Source organism: Dromiciops gliroides, chromosome 2, assembly GCF_019393635.1.
Source record: "Dromiciops gliroides isolate mDroGli1 chromosome 2, mDroGli1.pri, whole genome shotgun sequence".
NCBI lineage: Eukaryota > Metazoa > Chordata > Mammalia > Microbiotheria > Microbiotheriidae > Dromiciops > Dromiciops gliroides.
Genome location: NC_057862.1, coordinates 316,289,871 through 316,308,336, shown reverse-complemented (window position 1 = coordinate 316,308,336; position 18,466 = coordinate 316,289,871). Strand labels below are relative to the sequence as shown.

The window sequence follows — 18,466 nt, the reverse complement described above, 5'->3', positions numbered from 1 at the left end:
AAGCTATAATTCTGAACTTCTGAAGGTTTGGTAAGAGCAGTCAAGCCCTGTAAAATGGTGTTTAATTAAATCAAGTTTGATGAAAGTAAATAGTAGGGTGAGCTACTTTTCACACATCTTCAGGTGCTCTTTTCAAGCCTCCAAGACTGTAGGCACTGATAATGATATATTCTAGGTTTACCAGCTGTTGGATAACTCATGCTCTGCTCTCTCTTTTTACTTTGGCGTTAAAATAGCTGAGAAAAAAATTAAATTATAGGAGAAAATATGACACTTAGGACATTCACCCTGTTAGTATACCTGATTTATGGCTGTTAATAGAGGAAAAACAGAATGAATAATTAAGAGATAGGGGTGCAATTTCCCAGAAGGTGTTTAGCATCAGGCTTTTGGGGAATGATCGGTAGTCTTTTTGTACTTTTGGGGGAAAGGGTAGGGAAAAGAAAGAGGGACAGGAAAGAGAGAATCTTCCATTCCTGGAAATTGAAGAATGGCTTGGAATTTTTCTAGCCTAAAACTTTATGTTTGATTTTAGATTAGAGGACTAAAACAAAAATGTCTATCCATTGGCCCACATGGTTTCAATCCAGGTCCTCAGCAAATCCTCAAGTAGCATATAGGAGGGAAACCTTACTATTAGTGGGAGAAAGATTAAAATGCCAAGGGCTCTTAATCTGTGGACTGTGAAGTTTTTTTGTTTTTAATGTTGATAATCACATTCCAATACAACTGGTTTCCTTTGCAATACAGTGCATTTAATTTTACTTATTTAAAAATAGTATTGTAGGGGCAGCTAGGTGGTGCAGTGGATAGAGCACTGGCCCTGGATTCAGGAGTTCCTGAGTTCAAATCTGGCCTCAGACACTTAACACTTACTAGCTGTGTGACCCTGGGCAAGTCACTTAACCCCAATTGCCTCACTAAAAAAAAAAAAATAAAAATAGTACTGTAAGAGTCGATAGGTTTCACCAGACTGTGAAAGGGGTCTATGACACAAAAAAGGTCAAGAAGAAGCCCTACTGTTACTAGAGGAGGAGGTGTGGGAAAGGATTGGCAATAAATGGGATTGTGCTGGACTGGGGTTAAACATGGTGGCTTCTATCTTTGGGGCATTATAAAGCCAGCTTTTGACTCCTTGTCTAAATCTCCTTCTAAAAAAAATTCAACTGTGGGCTGCTGGGCCCTTGTACAGGGATACCAGACTCCTTCCTGGGACTATTTTTTGTATTCTGTGGCTTCCTCTGAACTACCCTTCTGGCAACCCCCTTTCAGTCCGCCATGCAATTGTATTTTCTGTCCTGCTGTTAATGGGTCCCTGACCCTCATATTTTCCATTCAAAGCCATTCCCCAAATTGGTAGTGTTTGATCAAACAACAGTTCCATGCTTACAACCATCTCATGATGAAGTCTTCATCGGAAGTCCCATTCTCCTTGGAAATTAGAGTATGAGTAGGTGGTGTGGTGATGGGGTTTATTTCTTGAGCTGAAAGTTAAAGGATGATGCATGGAAAGAGAATGCTGATGCTATAGTAAGCCATTCCAACAAGGCCCCTTCTTTATCCTGGAATCCTTTTCCCCTTTGTTCTTCTATTATTCTTGCTAATGCCTAACCCTGGGCCATCATTATATTGACCCTCTCTACTCTTACTCCTAGGCTGCTGCCTCTGAATGATCCTAGAAGTTGTGAAACTGCAGACTAGATTTCATCCACTCTAACTCCAACTGAGCCTACCATTTATCTCTAACTCTTTTTCATGCTCGACATAGTAACTATGAGGAACCTTCTGTTTATAAGGGTGATGATTATGTACAAGAAGGTTCTCCCACAGGGCAGAACCAGAAACAATGGGAGGAACCAAGGAACCAAATTTAGGTCCAGTCTAAGGAAAAAACTTCTTAACAACTGGAGTTATACCAAAGTGAAAGAGCTACCTTGGGAGTTAATGGGGTTCCCTCTCACTTGAGGCATTCAAACAAAGGCCTATTTTTGTTTTGGAGGCAATGGGGTTAAGTGACTTGTCTAGCATCTGAAGCTGAATTTGAACTCAGGTACTCCTAACTCCAGGGTTGGTGCTCTATCTACTGTAGCACCTAGCTGCCCCTGAGCAAGTACTTGTTGAGAATATTATAGAAGGAATTATTTTATCAGGTATAGGTTGGACTAGACAGCCTCTGAGATTCCTTTCAATTCTGAAAAAAAATATCTGTGTGGGGCAGCTAGGTGGCACAGTGGATAGGGCACCGGCCTTGGAGTCAGGAAGACCTGAGTTCAAATTCGGCCTCAGACATTTGACACTTACTAGCTGTGTGACCTTGGGCAAGTCATTTAACCCCAATTGCCTCACCAAAAAAAAAAATTAATAAAATCTGTGAATTGTGAGACCCTCTTTCCTCAAGTTCCTGATGCTAGTTCCTTGGTAGATGATTTGGTTTCTGAAGAAGACTGAGGCCATCTATCATGAGCTCTCTCATATCCCTTCCTCCAGAACCTCAAAACCATTGAAAACTTCCTTCACTCCATCTTTTTCTTCCCTCCTTTACTTGGCTAAGGCCACCCCTCCCTCACTGTGCCCTTCATTTCATGCTTTACTTTAGTGATACCCACAATTCTCCTAGTCTCCCAGGCTTGTAACCTCAGTGTCATCCTCAGCTCTTCATTTACATGAATTCTACATCTCCAATCCTTTGCCAAATCATGTTGTTTCTACCTTTACAACATCTCTCATAGATCCCCTTCTCTTTACTCACACAGGCACCATCATAGCATAAGCTCTATTGCCTCTCCCCTGGACTATTGCAATAGCCTTCTTTTTTTTGTTTGTTTGTTTGTTTGTTTTTTTAGTGAGGCAATTGGGGTTAAGTGACTTGCCCAGGGTCACACAGCTAGTAAGTGTTAAATGTCTGAGGCCGGATTTGAACTCAGGTACTCCTGACTCCAGGGCCGGTGCTCTATCCACTTCGCCATCTAGCTGCCCCTGCAATAGCCTTCTAATTGATCTCCCAGCTTCAAGTAAATCTCCACTCCAATCCATCCATCCTTCCTCCACTAAGCTGCCATGGTTATTTTTCTAAAGCTTATATCTGAGAGTGACCCTTGCTCTAGTGGCTCCTTATTGCCCCCAGTATCAAATATAAACTCCTCTGACACTGAAAGCTTTTGTTAACCAAGCCCCTTTCTACCTTTATCAATCTTCTTCCACTTTGCCACCCTCTACATATTCTGTGATCTAGCAAAATTGGCCCACTTAATATTTCTTGCTTTTAACATTCCATTTCCTGTCTCCGTGCCTTTTCATTGGTATCCTGCCAGGAGTGTACTGAGAAATGTTTAATAATGCTTTCCAAAAAGAAAAAAAAAAACATTTTTGAGTTTAATCTGCATTATTCACATTTTCCTCCATCACTTTCTTAGGTCTAGACAATCAACATATAAGTCAAGCTTTGATTTGTAGCATTTGCTGATTTCTAAGGTGTAAGCACTCACATTGAAAATTTAACAATTGACTCCTGCTAGCTGGCATGAGCTGCCTCCAGCATACCCCTGGATCTCCCTACACTTGGAATGCTTTTCTTCCTTAACTCTGTTAATTTCCTGATTCTCTTTCAAAGTTCCACTCAAATCCCACCTTCTGCAGGGGGCTTTTCCTGGTCCCTGCAGTTGCTAATGCCTCCCCCTCTCTCAGATTGCCTTTCAGTCTTCTTACACCCTACTCCCCACTCTTCAGTCCAGTGTCACTGCTCTCCAGGCTATTCCTTGAACAAGACACATCTCTCAGCTCCAGGAATTTTCTCTGGCTGACCTCCATGCCCGGAATGCTCTCCTTCCTTAGCTCTGCCTACTGACTTCCCTTCCTTCCTTTAAGTCTCAATTAAAATTCCACCTTTTACTGGAAGCTTTCCCTAGCCCTTCTTAATTCTAGTGCCTTCTCTTAGTTAATTATTTTCTACTTATCCTGTATATGCCTTGCTTTGTATGCATTGTTTGCATGTTGTCTCCCCCATTAGACTGTAAGCTCCTTTGAAGACAAGGTCAATTTTTTCCTCTTTGTATCTCCAGCACTTAGCATATAGTAAGTGCTTAAAAAATACTTATTTATCGATTGCCTGACTCCTCTGGGGCCCAGTTCACCGATCATTTGTCAACACTCTCTCTTGGTCTCTGTTTCTCTGTCTCTCTATACTTTTTTTCATCCTTTCAGCCTACAAATATACTGAGGTCTCCTTTATTCTAAAAGTCTCTTTTCCTGACTTTGCTATCCTCTTTAAGCTATTGTTCTTTAGTTTTCCTTTTCTTCACAGCTAGAGTTCTAGAAAGAGTACACTATATTCTCTTGTCCTCACTGCCTTGCCATTTACTCATTCCTTATCCCCTTGCAATCAGGCTTCTATTCTTCCCTCTCTACTGAAATTGTTTTCTCCTGACCTCTTACCAAATACCAAATAAAGTGGCCTCTCCTGACCTCTACCAAATAAAGTGGCCTTTTCTCAGTCCATATCTGCCTCAGTCCTCAGCTGCCATTGTTGACCTATCCCCATTCTTATTCTTCTTGATGGTCACATCTTGGTTTCTACAACATTGTTTTTCCTTTCTTTTTCCTCTCTTAGTTGCCTGATCAAGCCTTCTTGGACTTCTTCACCACTTTTTGGAAAAAGGTGGATCACATAGAAGTGAACTCTAAAATACCCAAATGATCCATTTTATGGAATCTAAGGGATTCCAAGTTATCGACCATAAGATTGTAGATTTAGAACTAAATGGGAACTTAAGGAGGCTATGTAATTTTAATTCCTCATTTTACAAATAAGAAAGTCTCATCCAGAGAAATTAGGTGATTTGTTCAAGGTTGTAATTAGGGGAGTCAGGATTTGTACCAGGGCTCCTGACTTTTAAGCTGGTAACTTTTTTTTTTTTAATTTTCTTTGCAGGGCAATGAGGGTTAAGTGACTTGCCCAGGGTCAAATAGCTAGTAAGTGTCAAGTGTCTGAGGCTAGATTTGAACTCAGGTCCTCCTGAATCCTGGGCCAATGCTTTATCCACTGTGCCACCTACCTGCTCCCTAAGCTGGTAACTTTGACTCTAAATCAACAAAGTAATTAGATGACCTGGGGCTATATAAGGAAGGTATCATAGACTGTGATACAGATGAGAATTCAAAGGAGCAGAAAAATTAAGAAGCATAGCTTTGGTTACCCACTTGGTCTGTTGGAAAAATGTCGAAATTAAAAAGTTACAGACATGAATCAAGAGGCTGAATTAAGCAGGGGGATCACACAAGTTAGCCGAGTGGAATGAGTCACAAGTAATTTAATAATAATCCTTTATATTTATAAAGTATTTTTCAGTATTAGTATTTGAAATTATCTTCCCGAGTTCAAATCCAGCCTTAGACACTTATTGGCTTCCTGATACAGCCCCAGGTAGACTGTTGCAGGCAGCAAAACACCTGCTCTAATACACTGAGAACTCTAATGAGGTAAAATAAAAACATAAACAAATCCTGAACTAATAGCAGAAAAGGTTAATTTCTAACCCAAAATGTGCTCACTCAGCACCTTCTCCTTCATGGACTAACACCCAAGTCAACACCAAGTTGTGCAAGACTGCACAAACCAACTCATGGGCTTGCAACAGAACTCAGCTATGTCTTCCACACCTCCCAGTGCTACAGAAAACCAAGAGGCAGAAGTTTTCTCTGTCTGGGACTTCAGTGTGTCTGTGCTTTGTATTACAACAATACTTAGTTAGAAAATTGGGGAACAGAGGGAACTGGGATAAAATGCCAGTATGTGTGGTGTTCCACAGGTAAGCCTGAGGAAAGGGGACTGGTATCCAGCTGAGGCCAGATCTGTCTCTCCAAAGACATTTGAAGCTGACACCAAGGCCTGTAAATATGAATACTTTCATGTGGGAGGAGGCCAATAGAGCTTTGAGTTTTAGTCCCCAGGGAGATAGCAATAAAATAAGAAGGAGTCTAAAAATGAGCAATAAGGGAAAATATATGAAATTACTGAAAATCTTGGGTTTTAAAAAAACCAAACAAACAAACCAGTTAAAGACTGAGTAAATGTAGACAAACACCAGGGAGGATATTAATAACAGAAGGGAAACCAGTCTCCATATCAGCTAAGCAAGTCAATAATCTATGAATAAATATTGCAAGACAGAGGAAAATGAATCAATACCTGATGAGGCAGAGGGCACTGTGGATTCCCAAGAGAGCATGGAACCACAGCAGGATGTTCCTGAATAGTTTAAAAGAGAAATAAGAGTTATGAAAGCAGAATTTATGTCCTGCACAGCAAAAACAGCAACTTAGCCAAGGAAATAAAAGAAAGAATAAGTGTTTAAGCCCTTTACCAATACATACACACATACACACACACAAACACAGCAGCACATGCACATTCATCAACACCTTCTGTGGTTCTTTGAAAGTTTTTATTACCCAAGTCTTAACAATGTGACCTTGAGCAAGTCACTTAGCTCTTATGTTTTATATATCCTTAGGTAAATACACAGAAGTAAAGGACAAACTGCAATAACTGATGCAAAAAGCAATAACCTTAAAAGAACATGTGATTTTCATACAAGAAAAACACTGATCTGAAAGACAGGAAATGGAGAGACAATTTAAAAATTACAGGTCTCCCAGAAGAACAAGAAAGGCTTAAGAGAGTCTTTCAAACCCCATCTTATGTGTCTTTGAAAGAGAAGGTTTCTCTTCTCTAACAGGCCAAGGATAGAAAGGTTTCACCTGCTCCTAGTTATCTGTCAATTATCCCAAAGATTTCGTAACCCTAGATATCCAAATAATTTTATGGTGAAGTGTTCTTGCATTCATTAACTAGAAACATGGGGCAGGGTGTTGGGCTTGGTTTTGGCTCTGTGAAATTCAGACTTGGCAAGAGCTTAAGGAAGAGAGGGAGGGAAAGAAGGAGGGAATGATTTCAAATGATGAATAAACCTAGGTGTTACCACACCCACTGTCATTCTTCTGTACTCCACCCCCCCAAGAAAACTTTTCTATGACCCCGTTTAGTTTACCAACTAAAATAGTTGTCACTCACCTAGCAGATGTTTGTTTGTTTTTAATGAATTATATGTAGGGCTTTGTTTTGTTTATTGACGCTAATCTATTTCAAGGCTCTGTTCTCCAGCATAATCTCTCCTTCCAGGAGTCAATGAGAAGAACTCAGTCAGAGGTACAACTGGATTTTATGATGGTCTATGGAGACTTTCTGTTCAATTTCCTTTTTTTTTTTTTTTTTAACAATGAGTTCTCTCATTATTTATTTATTTATTCATTTATTTGCAGGGCAATGGGGGTTAAGTGACTTGCCCAGGGTCACACAGCTAGTAAGTGTCAAGTGTCCGAGGCTGGATTTGAACTCAGGTACTCCTGAATCCAGGGTCGGTGCTTTATCCACAGGGCCACCTAGCTACCCCCTTCAATTTCCTTTTTAGGTCTTCCTTTGATTCTCATCTTCCCCATCTTTCAGTGTTAGGACCTTGACTACACATTTTCTCCAGAGGCTAGCGGCTTCCTTTTCTTCCCTCCTTAGGCGGGTCACTGTGAATGCTACAGCCTTTGCTATGGCTGACACCTTGTTGCTTCTTACTTATCTTCCAACAGTCCCTTCTCTGCCAGCCCTGAGGGTAGGTTGCTCACCTTTCATCCATTGGAATTGGGTTTGGGAATATAGCTCTGATGGGTACACATTTCTTCCATATATGGGTGAGAAGTTTCACTTTTGTAGGAGTGGCCCTTCTCAGGCTGAAGTCCTGAGAAGTCCAGGTATTTCTTTTTAAAGGAGGTACCAGATCATTAAGCAGAGGGAAGCTATTAAGCAAGTCTCAAATCTGTAAAGCTTCCAAGGTTAGTCTTTGGGAAAGTTAGAGATCTATTGGTTGGCGGTTTATCTTAGGTATCCCTCTGCCTCTTCTTTTGAAGCCTCATTCCCATATAAATATCTATGTTTAGAGTTAGGAAACACCTGACAGATCAACTGTCCAATCTTCATATTATAGACATGAATTTAAGTGATTTACCTAAGGATATACAGAACATAAGAACTAAGCGACTTGCTCAAGGTCACATTGTTAAGATTTAGGTAATAAAAGCTTTCAAAGAACCACAGAAGGTGTGTTGATGAATGTGCATGTGCTGGTGTGTTTGTGTGTGTGTGTGTGTGTGTTAGTAAAGGGCCTAAAGGAAGAGGATTCAGGATTAAAGAATTTTAACAGTTCTAAGGAGATCTGGGAAGTCCTTCGGCCTTTCCTGTGCACAGAATAGAAGAAAACCCTGGGGCCCAGGTGCCTAAAAAGCCATTGAACAGGGATTGCCAGCAGAGAGAGCCTCATGGAAGATAGATTGGGCCGCCAGAATTATGGTGGGGATGAAGAACATGAGTTGGCAACTGCATATGGAAGCAGCAAATGCTGGACAAATGTGAGGGTTTCCCAAGTCAATTTGATATCGGGGCAGCTAGGTGGCGCAGTGGATAGAGCACCGGCCCTGGAGTCAGGAGTACTTGAGTTCAGATCCGGCCTCAGACACTTAACACTTACTAGCTGTGTGACTCTGGGCAAGTCACTTAACCCCAATTGCCTCACTAAAAAAAAAAAAAAAATTTGATATCTACAGGAACATACTGAAAGATGGTGGTGGTAGTGGCAGCCTAGGGCTGGGATAATGGCAGTGGATGTTAGAACAAATGAAGAATAGACCCAAAAGACAAGGAAGAGGGAATCTGAAACTAGACTGGCCCTCAGACAAGTGCATGAGGTGGGGAACTGAGTAGTTAGCTCCTCAAGTTTGGTAGGAATGTGGGATTAAATTGGGGGGAGGGGTTGTTGAAGAGGAACAGTACATACTATAAGGAGAATTATTACAATTTTCTTGCTAACTGGGATTAGGGACTAGGATAGTAGTTCCTTTTCTGTTGCTCAGACACCTTTTTTTTTTTTTTTAGTGAGGCAATTGGGGTTAAGTGACTTGCCCAGGGTCACACAGCTAGTAAGTGTTAAGTGTCTGAGGCTGGATTTGAACTCAGGTACTCCTGACTCCAGGGCCGGTGCTCTATCCACTGCGCCATCTAGCTGCCCGACTCAAACACCTTTTAATAGATATATACTATGTTAATTCCTTAGGGGCATCAGTTGCTTGTAGGGCATGGGATCTTTGCAAAACACAAATAAGATTCTGATGTTCTCTTGGAGACTTCTGGGGGGAAAATGAGCCATGGAGTAATGATTATTGGGAAGTATTTATGATTGAACTTGGACCATAGGAAACCAGGGCTTATGCAGTTACATGTATATATATGTGTATATGTGTGTGTGTGTGTGTGTGTGTGTGTGTGTATCTAACAGTGTCTAAATCTCCTTTCTCATTTTACTCAAGCTACTCTACCCCATCAAATCACTGCCAGAGAACTATGAAACCTCTAAAACTGAGGGTCACTTAGTGAAAGCTATTCTTTCCAAAGTTACTAGTGATCTCTTAAGTGTTAATTCTTGTTAGCTTTACTCAGTCTTCATTCTTCTCAGCCTCTATGTATCATTTACTACTGTTGACCATATCTTTCTCCTGAATATTCTCTCCTACTTGGATTTTACAATACTTCTTTTTCTTAGGTCTCCTTTTACCTATGTGATTGGTCCTTCTCAGTCTTTTCTTCTATGTTATCATTCATGTCTACTTTCCTACCTGAGCATTCCCCAAGGCTGTGGCTTGTGTCCTCTTCTATTCATACTTCCTCTGACTGTGACTTCATCTCCAGTGACATTAGTTATTATATCTATGCAAATGATTCCCAACTCTACATATTTCCAACTTTATAATGCCCTTATCTTTCTCCTGAGCTCCACTCTCCATCTGGCCTCTCAAACTCATTATGTCCAAAAGGGAATTCATTATCTCTCTTCCTAAATCCATTCATTCTCCTAATTTTCCCATATCTGTCAAGGGAAACACCATTATTCCAGTCACCCTGGTTCACAACCGGAATCTTCCTCAACAATTCACTCTTCCTGACTTTTCATATTCAATCAGTTTCCAAGTCTTGTTGATTCTATCTCTATAACATCTTTATTTATTCAAATCCATCCCCTTCTCTTTACTCATTCAGGCTTTCATCACTTCTCATCTGTACTATCCCAACGACCTCTTTGTTGGTCTCCTTGTTTTCTTCCCTCCAATCCATCAGTCAATAAGCATTCATAAAGCACTGGGAACACAAAGGCAAAAATGGAAGTCCCTATGCTCAAGGAATTTGCATTCCATTACTCCAAATAGCTGGCAAAATGACAGCCCTAAAGAAATGGCACTTACTAGGTGCCTGGCACTACGCTAAGCGCTTTTGCAGAAATTATCTCATTTGATCCTTCCAACAACCCTTGTGAGGTAGGTGTTATTATTACCCCAATTTTACAGCTGAAGAAACTAAGGCAGACAGAGGTTAAAGTTACTTGCCCAGGGCCTCATAGCTAGTCACTGTCTGAGGCTGGATTTGAACCCAGGTCTTCTGACTTCAGGTCTAGCACTTTATCTGCTGGGTTGCTGGCTTCCTCTAAAAAACAAGAACTAAAACAAAAGTCTGACCATATCATTTCCTGCTTAAGAAGCTTCAATGGCTCCCCATTGAAAAGAGTGTAAAATCCCTGGGGCATTTTAAGTTCTTTTCAATCTGGTTTCATTCTGTCTTTCCACTGTATTATTTCTCTTCCAGCCAAACTTACCTACTTGTGTCCCATACATGGAGGAATAAAGGAAAGAAGGAGGAAAGGAAGGAAGGGAGGGAGGGAGGAAGGAAGGAAAGGAAGAAGAGGGAGGGAGGAAAGAATAAAATATTTAATTAAGCACTTGCTATGTTCAAAGCACTGTGCTAAACACTGATGATACAAATAGAAAGGTAAGCCTGTCCTTGCTTTCAAGGAACTCACATTCTAATAGCGGAGATGACAAATATGGTTCGAAGAAAAAGTGATACATAATATTCCATCTCATGCTTCCATGCCTTTGTCTAGGTTGTTCCAATGCTTGAAATGCTCTCTCTCTCCTAACCTGCACTTCTCAGATGCCCTAGTTCCCTTCAAAATCCAGCCCAGGTGTTACCACCTATTTTTTTTCTTCCTTTCACACTTTTCTTTTTCTAGGACTGACTGACTTGGCTTTCTTCCGAAGGCAACTCATTCCTTACCACTAGCTCCAGTGTTGGGTGCTCTTTCTCTTATTTCTCCTACTTGGTTGAGAGAAGTTGGCATACTCCTTCTTCCCCATTGTCACTTCTAACAATGCAGATGTGTGGTACAGTGCTGGACCTTGGGTTGGGAAGATGAGTTCAAATCCAATTTCAGACACATAAATTCTAGCCATTTGACCATGGGCATGTCTTTTGATCTCTGCCTCAGTTTTTTCATTTGCAAAATGGGAATACTTAATAGCACCTACCTTCCAGGATTGTTATGAGGATAAAATGAGATATTTATAAAGTATTTTGCAAACCTTAAAGTAATGTATAACTGCTAGCTTGTTATTATCATTATTGCTATTGTTATTCTTTTTTTTTTTTTTTGGTTTGGTTTGCAGGGAAGTGAGGGTTAAGTGACTTGCCCATGGTCACACAGCAAGTAAGTGTCAAGTGTCTCAAGCCGGATTTGAACTCAGGTCCTCCTGAATCCAGGGCCAGTGCTTTATCCACTGCACCCACCTAGCTGCCCCTGCTATTGTTATTCTAAAGCTTCCTGCCACCATCCCTCAGGAACCTACCCTCCTTTGAAAAACATTTTATTTATCTTTATCAACCTAACCAAGTCCTTCCTGCTGTCATCTATTGACCTCCAGGTCCCTCTCCTCTTTTCCTTCATTAATTCATCACTTGGTTCACAGACTCATTCTTTGCTCTTATACTTGAGGACTTTGATTTTCCTAAAACCTCTTATTGGCTCATATTTTGAACAGCATCTGTTCTAAACTTCCTCCACTCCCCAAACTCTAAATGCCACCCCTCATCTTCCTTCTCCCTGACCCCCAGTAAATGACCCTGCCTTCTAGTTTACTGAGAAAATTGAGGCCATCCATCATGAACTCCTCCCTTTCCCTGGCTCTACACCTCAAACCCTTTCTATATCTTCACCTTTCCTCCCTTCCTCAGCTCCAGTCCCATAGGATGAGGTGGTCCTTCTCCTTGACAAGATCAATCCCTCTACTTTTGTCCCTGATCCCATTCTTTACTGCCTCCTTTGGTAGCTTGCCTCATTAATCATTTCTGCCTTCCCCCACACCTTCCCCCTTCTCTTTACTTTCAATTTCCATCTCTTTCTCCAACAGCTATAAGCATCCTAAGGTCTCTTCTATCCTTAAAAATACTTCCTTTGACCATGCCATTCACCTATACCTTATTTTCTTTCCAAACTCTTAGGAAGAATGACCTAGACTTGTTATTTCTTCTTCCTTATTACCTTCTCACTTCTCATTCTTGTGCAGCCTATCTTTTCACTTCACTTCTTTACTAAAATTACCTTTTCAATGGTTGCCAATTATTAATTAATAATAAATCCGGTGGCCTCTCAGTTCCCATTTTTTTTACCTTTCTTTGGCTTTGACACTATTGAATAATCCCCTCTCCCCCTTTCCTGGATATTTTTCACTCCCTTGGATTCTATGACATTGCTTTCTTTTGTTCTCCTTCTGAGGGTCTTTTTTTGGGTTAGTCATTCATTTTAGAACTGGGGTCAAAGCCCGACCCTGACCTTGAGTATGTCACAATCTCTGGAACCTCAGTAAGATGACAGAGGTGGACTAAATGACTTTTTAGGTCTCTTCCGGTTCTACATCTACAATCCCATGAATATCTGTCTGTCACCTAAGCTAGATGAATATTTCCCCGAGTAATCCCCCATGGATGTCCTAGGCTCTTTTCTCTCAAGAGTGTTGGATTTGGAATCAGGAAGAACAAAGTTTGACTTTGCCTCAGGCACTTATAGTTTTGGGATTTTCATCTATAAAATGAGAGGGTAAGAGATAATTTCTAAGGTTCCTTCAAACTCTAAATCTATGATCCTATGATCTCTCTATGCTGTATTTGCTATCTTGCCTTGTTCTCAGGTCCTTCACACCATTTTCTAGCCATTTCCATGTTATGCTACCTATTCCCCAGCCTCCACCGCTGACTACACTTGGGCTACCAAATAAGTGTCATGATGTTCTATTAGAATTGCTCTCAAAGTGTGTGGTCTGTGGACCCCAGGGAGTCCCCACCTTTCAGGCAGCCTGTGAGGTTATTATTTCATAAAAATACTAAGATGTTATTTACCTTTTAAAATACTCTTCCTTTCTTACCTACATATCTGTGTGAAGCTGGATTGTCTTTATATACTTCAACCAAAACAGTATATTGCAAAACATTGAAAGCAGAAGCCTACATGACAATCTGGTTGTCTTCCATTAAGGCAGTCATTAAAGATTGGCAAAAATATATAAAACAATGCCATTCCTTAATTTTCTTTTTGTTTTGGAGAATATAGTTATTTTCATAAAAATGTTATTTATGTCAATATGTGATGAATTTATTGTTATTATTTTAAGTGAATTAATAAATTCATATTTTAAACACATCTGTTTTGATTTCTGATATAGTAAATGTTTATATATGTATATGTATATATATGTATGTATGTATGTGTATATATATGTATGTATGTGTATATATATATATATATATATATGTAACCCACATAATCAAAAGCTCTTTGAGGTCTTCAATAATTTTTAAGAGTACAAAGGTCCTAAGAACTGCTTCCCTGTTAGGATTTAAGCTTGTTGAAAGTGGGGACTATTTGGCTTGTTTGTCTTTGTATCCCCTAAGCTTGGTACAAAGCTTGGCACTTATTAGCACTTAATAAATTACTTTTTTCCTCCCATTCATTCATCTACCCATTCATTCCCTTTATTTTGAAATAGGTTCCTGTGGGTTCAATGTTCACTGCTATGCTGATGACTTTAATCCAGCTTTAATCTCTCTCCTGAATTCTGGCTCCACATTTCTAACTTCCAGTTGGACATCTCTACCTGAATATCCTAGAATATTCTAGTGGCACTTCAAATTTAACATGTCCCAGAATGAACCTGTCACTCATCCAATTTTGCTCCTTTCTTTGAGGGTACTCCCATTCTCATCAGCCAGGTTTAAAACCCTCTGATCATCTTTTATTCTTCCCTTTCATTCAAACTTCATAACAAATCAACTGGCAAATCCTATCAATTCTACTTCTACAGCATCTCTTTTCATCCTCTCACAAGGCCATGGCACTAGTTCAGGTCCTTATCACCACTTTTCTGCATTGCCGCTGTGCCATCCTAATTGGTCTCTGCTTTCAGTGTCTTCCTCTGTAAGGAAACGAGGATTGGTCTCCTCTCAATACCTACTTGAGGAAAAAGGTCTCCCCTCCTCCCAACAAAATCACATGGTTCTGGGAAACCCTGAGCTGGTCTAGATTAGGTCTGCTCCTGAGCTGTGTCCATATAAGGGAGGAATTGAAGAATTGTCCCTGTATCATCTCCCCCATTAGCTAAGAAATACTGCGTTCGGGTTAGCTACTTCTTGTGCGTAGATTGTAACCCTTGAGTAATCCAAATAATGGTAAAAAAGGGGAGGGGCCATTCGAGTTAGGGATTAGGAGTTAAAAGTAGGTCTGTGAGCCTCCATTTTTGGTCACCCACCAGCTGGACAAGGGGTGGCCCATTCTCGTGAGAATGACAATAAATGAGTCATTGACACATCACCAATGCTCAGTTCCAGAAGTTATTGGAGTGATATTTCTCACACTCTCCAATCCAGCCTTCACATAAAATTATCTTTCTAAGGCACATGCCTGATAATATTGCTCCCTTCTTTAAAAAAAAAATCTTCAGTGGCTCCTTAGTATCTCTAAGACAAAATACAAATCCCTTATGATCTGGCTCCAGCCTGCCTTTCTAGTCTTAATTCACATTACTCCCTTTCAAGAACTCTACATTCTGGGCAGACTAGAGTACTAGTTATTTCTAGAACTCAACATGCCATCTCCTTGCTTCCATGCATTTGCAAAGTGTTCCCTCATATTCAGAAGGCCTCCTTCCTCATTTCTGAATTTCTTAACTCTTAAACCTTCCTTCAAGGCTCAGTTCCAGTGCTACTTCCTATATATGACTAACCCCAATCTTCCCATCTGAAAGTCTTCTCTTTCTCCTTAAAAATTCCTAGAACACCTTCTCTGCACCTTTTCTTTGCTTCCACTACTTCCTACTGTGTATTTTACTTATTCTCTATCCACTAGAATGTAAATTCTTTGAAAACAGAGATTACTTTATTTTGGTTCTCCCTCATATCCACTGCTATGCTCTACATAGAGAAAGGACTTAATGCATTTTTAATGGAATTAAAATGAGTATTAGAGGTGGATGCAACTTTAGAGATCACCCTAGCCCCATTCCTCATTTTGCAAATAAGGAATCTGTGGTCCAAAAAAGGGAAGGTGACTTGAATTAGGTCACATATTAGGGAACATATTTTAAAGAGTTCAAAGAAAATATAGGTAGGATCCTGATATAGGTTTGGCCTAACTCAGAGTTTTTCTCCTGGAGAAACTAAAGGACAGACACACCTAAGAAGTAAGGGAGATAAGTCCGTTAGGCATGGCTGCTGGCTGATGATCGCCTGCCTGGGGACAGAGATAACTCCAAAAGTCAGGACCACCACCCCTCATTCAAGCCTTTCCCATCCCATCCCTCATTCAAGCTTTTCCCACCCCCAAAGGTAACTTTCCATAGTCAAGTGACCCCATCCATTCCTCCCCCTCAACACCCAATCCATCCTTTATAAAGGCTTTGACCTCCCTTCCAGTGAAGAGGAAGATGTCTCAGAGAAATAAAATCTCTAAGCCATCTCTTCCCCTTAAGGTGAAATCTTTTGACTTCCCTCTTGGTCACTTTCTCTAAGCACCCAAATTAAAGACTATTTTATTTTAATTGGATTGCATGTGAGAGGTGTAATTATTTTGGGGGGGGCAGGACAATGAGGGTTAAGTGACTTGCCCAGGGTCACAGCTAGTAAGTGTCAAGTGTCTGAGGCCAGATTTGAACTCAGGTCCTCCTGAATCCAGGGCCAGTGCTTTATCCACTGTGCCACCTAGCTGCTCCCAAGAGAGGTATACCTAAGGACCCCCACCACCTATTTTCCGAGACAATCCCAAGGTCTATGATTTTTTACTGAAGTTAGATCAAGAGAGATGAGATGCTCTCAGGAAAGATTACAGACAACTGAATCCAATGAGTAAGAAAAGGAGGAGCTATCTAAAAAGAGGACCACAAGAACTCATCAACCAACTTAGATTTTCAAAGGACACACAAGTGCAAGTAGTTGAACATCAATAAATAAAAGAGTAGCACATTTCTGTAAGAATGAGGTCAGACAAAGACCTCTGAAAGATCAAGGAACTCAGATTGGATCAACACAATGACCAACCACAATTCCTATGACTCAGTTTAAGAAACATGCTCTCCACCTCCAGATAAAGAGGTGATGGACTCAGAGTTCAGACTGAAGAGTACTTTTTTTTTTGACATGGCTAATGCAAGAATTTGTTTTGCTTGATCATTCATATTTATAATGGGTTTAATTTTTCTTAATTCCTCAATGTATGCAGGAAGAGAATGCAGGAGGAAGAGAATTCAGAAATGAAAATAAAATGTAGTTGAATTAAAAAATAAAGAAAAAAAGGCATCATGTCTAAGATTCTAAAGCCCAGAAGGGACTGAAGTTTTTGATGAAAAGATAATGATGGGGGGGGGCAGGAAGGCTTTCAAACCTACATTTGGTGCAAGAAGACCAAAGAAATGGATCAGGTTGTAGTTTATGGAGAATGGGGTGGTGATATTGGATCATGGAGAGTAGGTAGAACTTTTCAACTCCTATTTTGTTTCCATTTTCTCTATCAAGGGGAACGACTTTCAATTTGGGAAGTAGAGAACAATAATGGTTACCAGAGAATTTGAAAAGAGAGTACTTTAGCTGCCTTGAATGAATTCAATTCACCACACCTGGATGGTGACATCCCAGGGCACAGAAAGAACGCAGCTATGATTGCTGAGCTCTTATTTCTGAAAAATAGTGGAAAATGGGAGAGGTGCCATTTGATTGGAGATGAACAAAAGTCTCAATTTTCAGAAGGAGGAAGAGGGCAGATTCTTGAAACTACATTCTGGTATAATAGAGTTTGATTCCTGCTCATTCTGACTACCTAGCTTCCAGAAAGGAATGTTTTATTAGCACTTAAAAAGGGAAGTTGTGATCACTTCAAGTGAGCATGGGTTTATTAAGAGCAAGTCATACCCAACTACTCTAATTTCCATTTTTGACAGTCATACTACACTAGTCAATCAACTTTCCAAATAAGATGTTAGGAGTTTGCCTGTAGCCAAACCTTGGTGCATCTCTCTTCCCACTTTTGCCCTTTCTCACCATCCCCAAGTCTACAATATGAACTTATGACTGAATCTTCTCAGTACTCCTGCTGGGAAGAATTGTCCAGTGTGAGGAAAGGGAATGGTCTCCTCTCAAGGATACAACAGTCACCATTCAAATTATACTCCTCTGGACCTGTTTTAGGACAAAGGTCTCAGTCCCCTCCGTCCCCTCCAGCAAACAAGATTGCATGGTTCAAGTAGCCCTGAGCTGGTCTCAATAAGGTCCTCTTCTGGGCTGTGTCCATATAAGGGAAGATTGAAGAAATGTCCCTGTGTCACCTTGGCTAAGAACCCAAAGAATAATTATGGAAATTAGGGTTAAGAATACTGTGTTCCAGGCAGTTTTCTGATGAAGAAACCAAAGCTATCTATTCCCATATGAAAAAATGCTCTAAATCTCTAACGATTAAAGAGATGCAAATTAAAACAACTCTGAGGTACCACCTGACACCTATCAGAATGGCTAAAATGACAAAAAAAGAAGATAATAAATGTTGTAGAAGCTGTGGGAAAATTGGAACACTAATGCATTGTTGGTGGAGCTGTGAACTGATCCAACCATTCTGGAGAGCAATTTGGAATTATGCCCAAAGGGTGATAAAGCTGTGCATAACTTTTGACCCAGCAATTCCACTTTTAGGTCTTTTCCCCAAAGAAATCATGGAAAGGGAAAGGGACCCACATATACAAAAATATTTATAGCTGCTCTTTATGTGGTGGCAAGGAATTGGAAGTTGAGGGGGTGCCCATCAATTGGAGAATGGCTGGAGAAGTTGTGGTATATGAATACAATGGAATACTATTGTGCTGTAAGAAATGATGAGCAGGAGGAGTTCAGAGAAACCTGGAGGGTCTTGCGTGAGCTGATGATGAGTGAGATGAGCAGAACCAGAAGAACATTGTACACAGTATCATCAACATTGAGTGTTGACCTACTGTGATGGACTATATTCTTCTC

The 18,466-nt window shown here is 40.4% G+C and overlaps 1 protein-coding gene across 3 annotated transcripts in view; it reads right to left on the bottom strand.

The window, feature by feature from the left end:
- Window positions 1-18,466, bottom strand: part of SH3RF2 (SH3 domain containing ring finger 2) — a 170,564-nt gene that overhangs the window by 52,350 nt on the left and 99,748 nt on the right. For all 3 annotated transcript variants that reach the window (XM_043980358.1, XM_043980357.1, XM_043980356.1), the window contains one exon: window positions 6,185-6,244. In XM_043980358.1, the coding sequence (XP_043836293.1) occupies window positions 6,185-6,244 (60 nt within the window). The remainder of the gene's footprint in view (window positions 1-6,184; window positions 6,245-18,466) is intronic.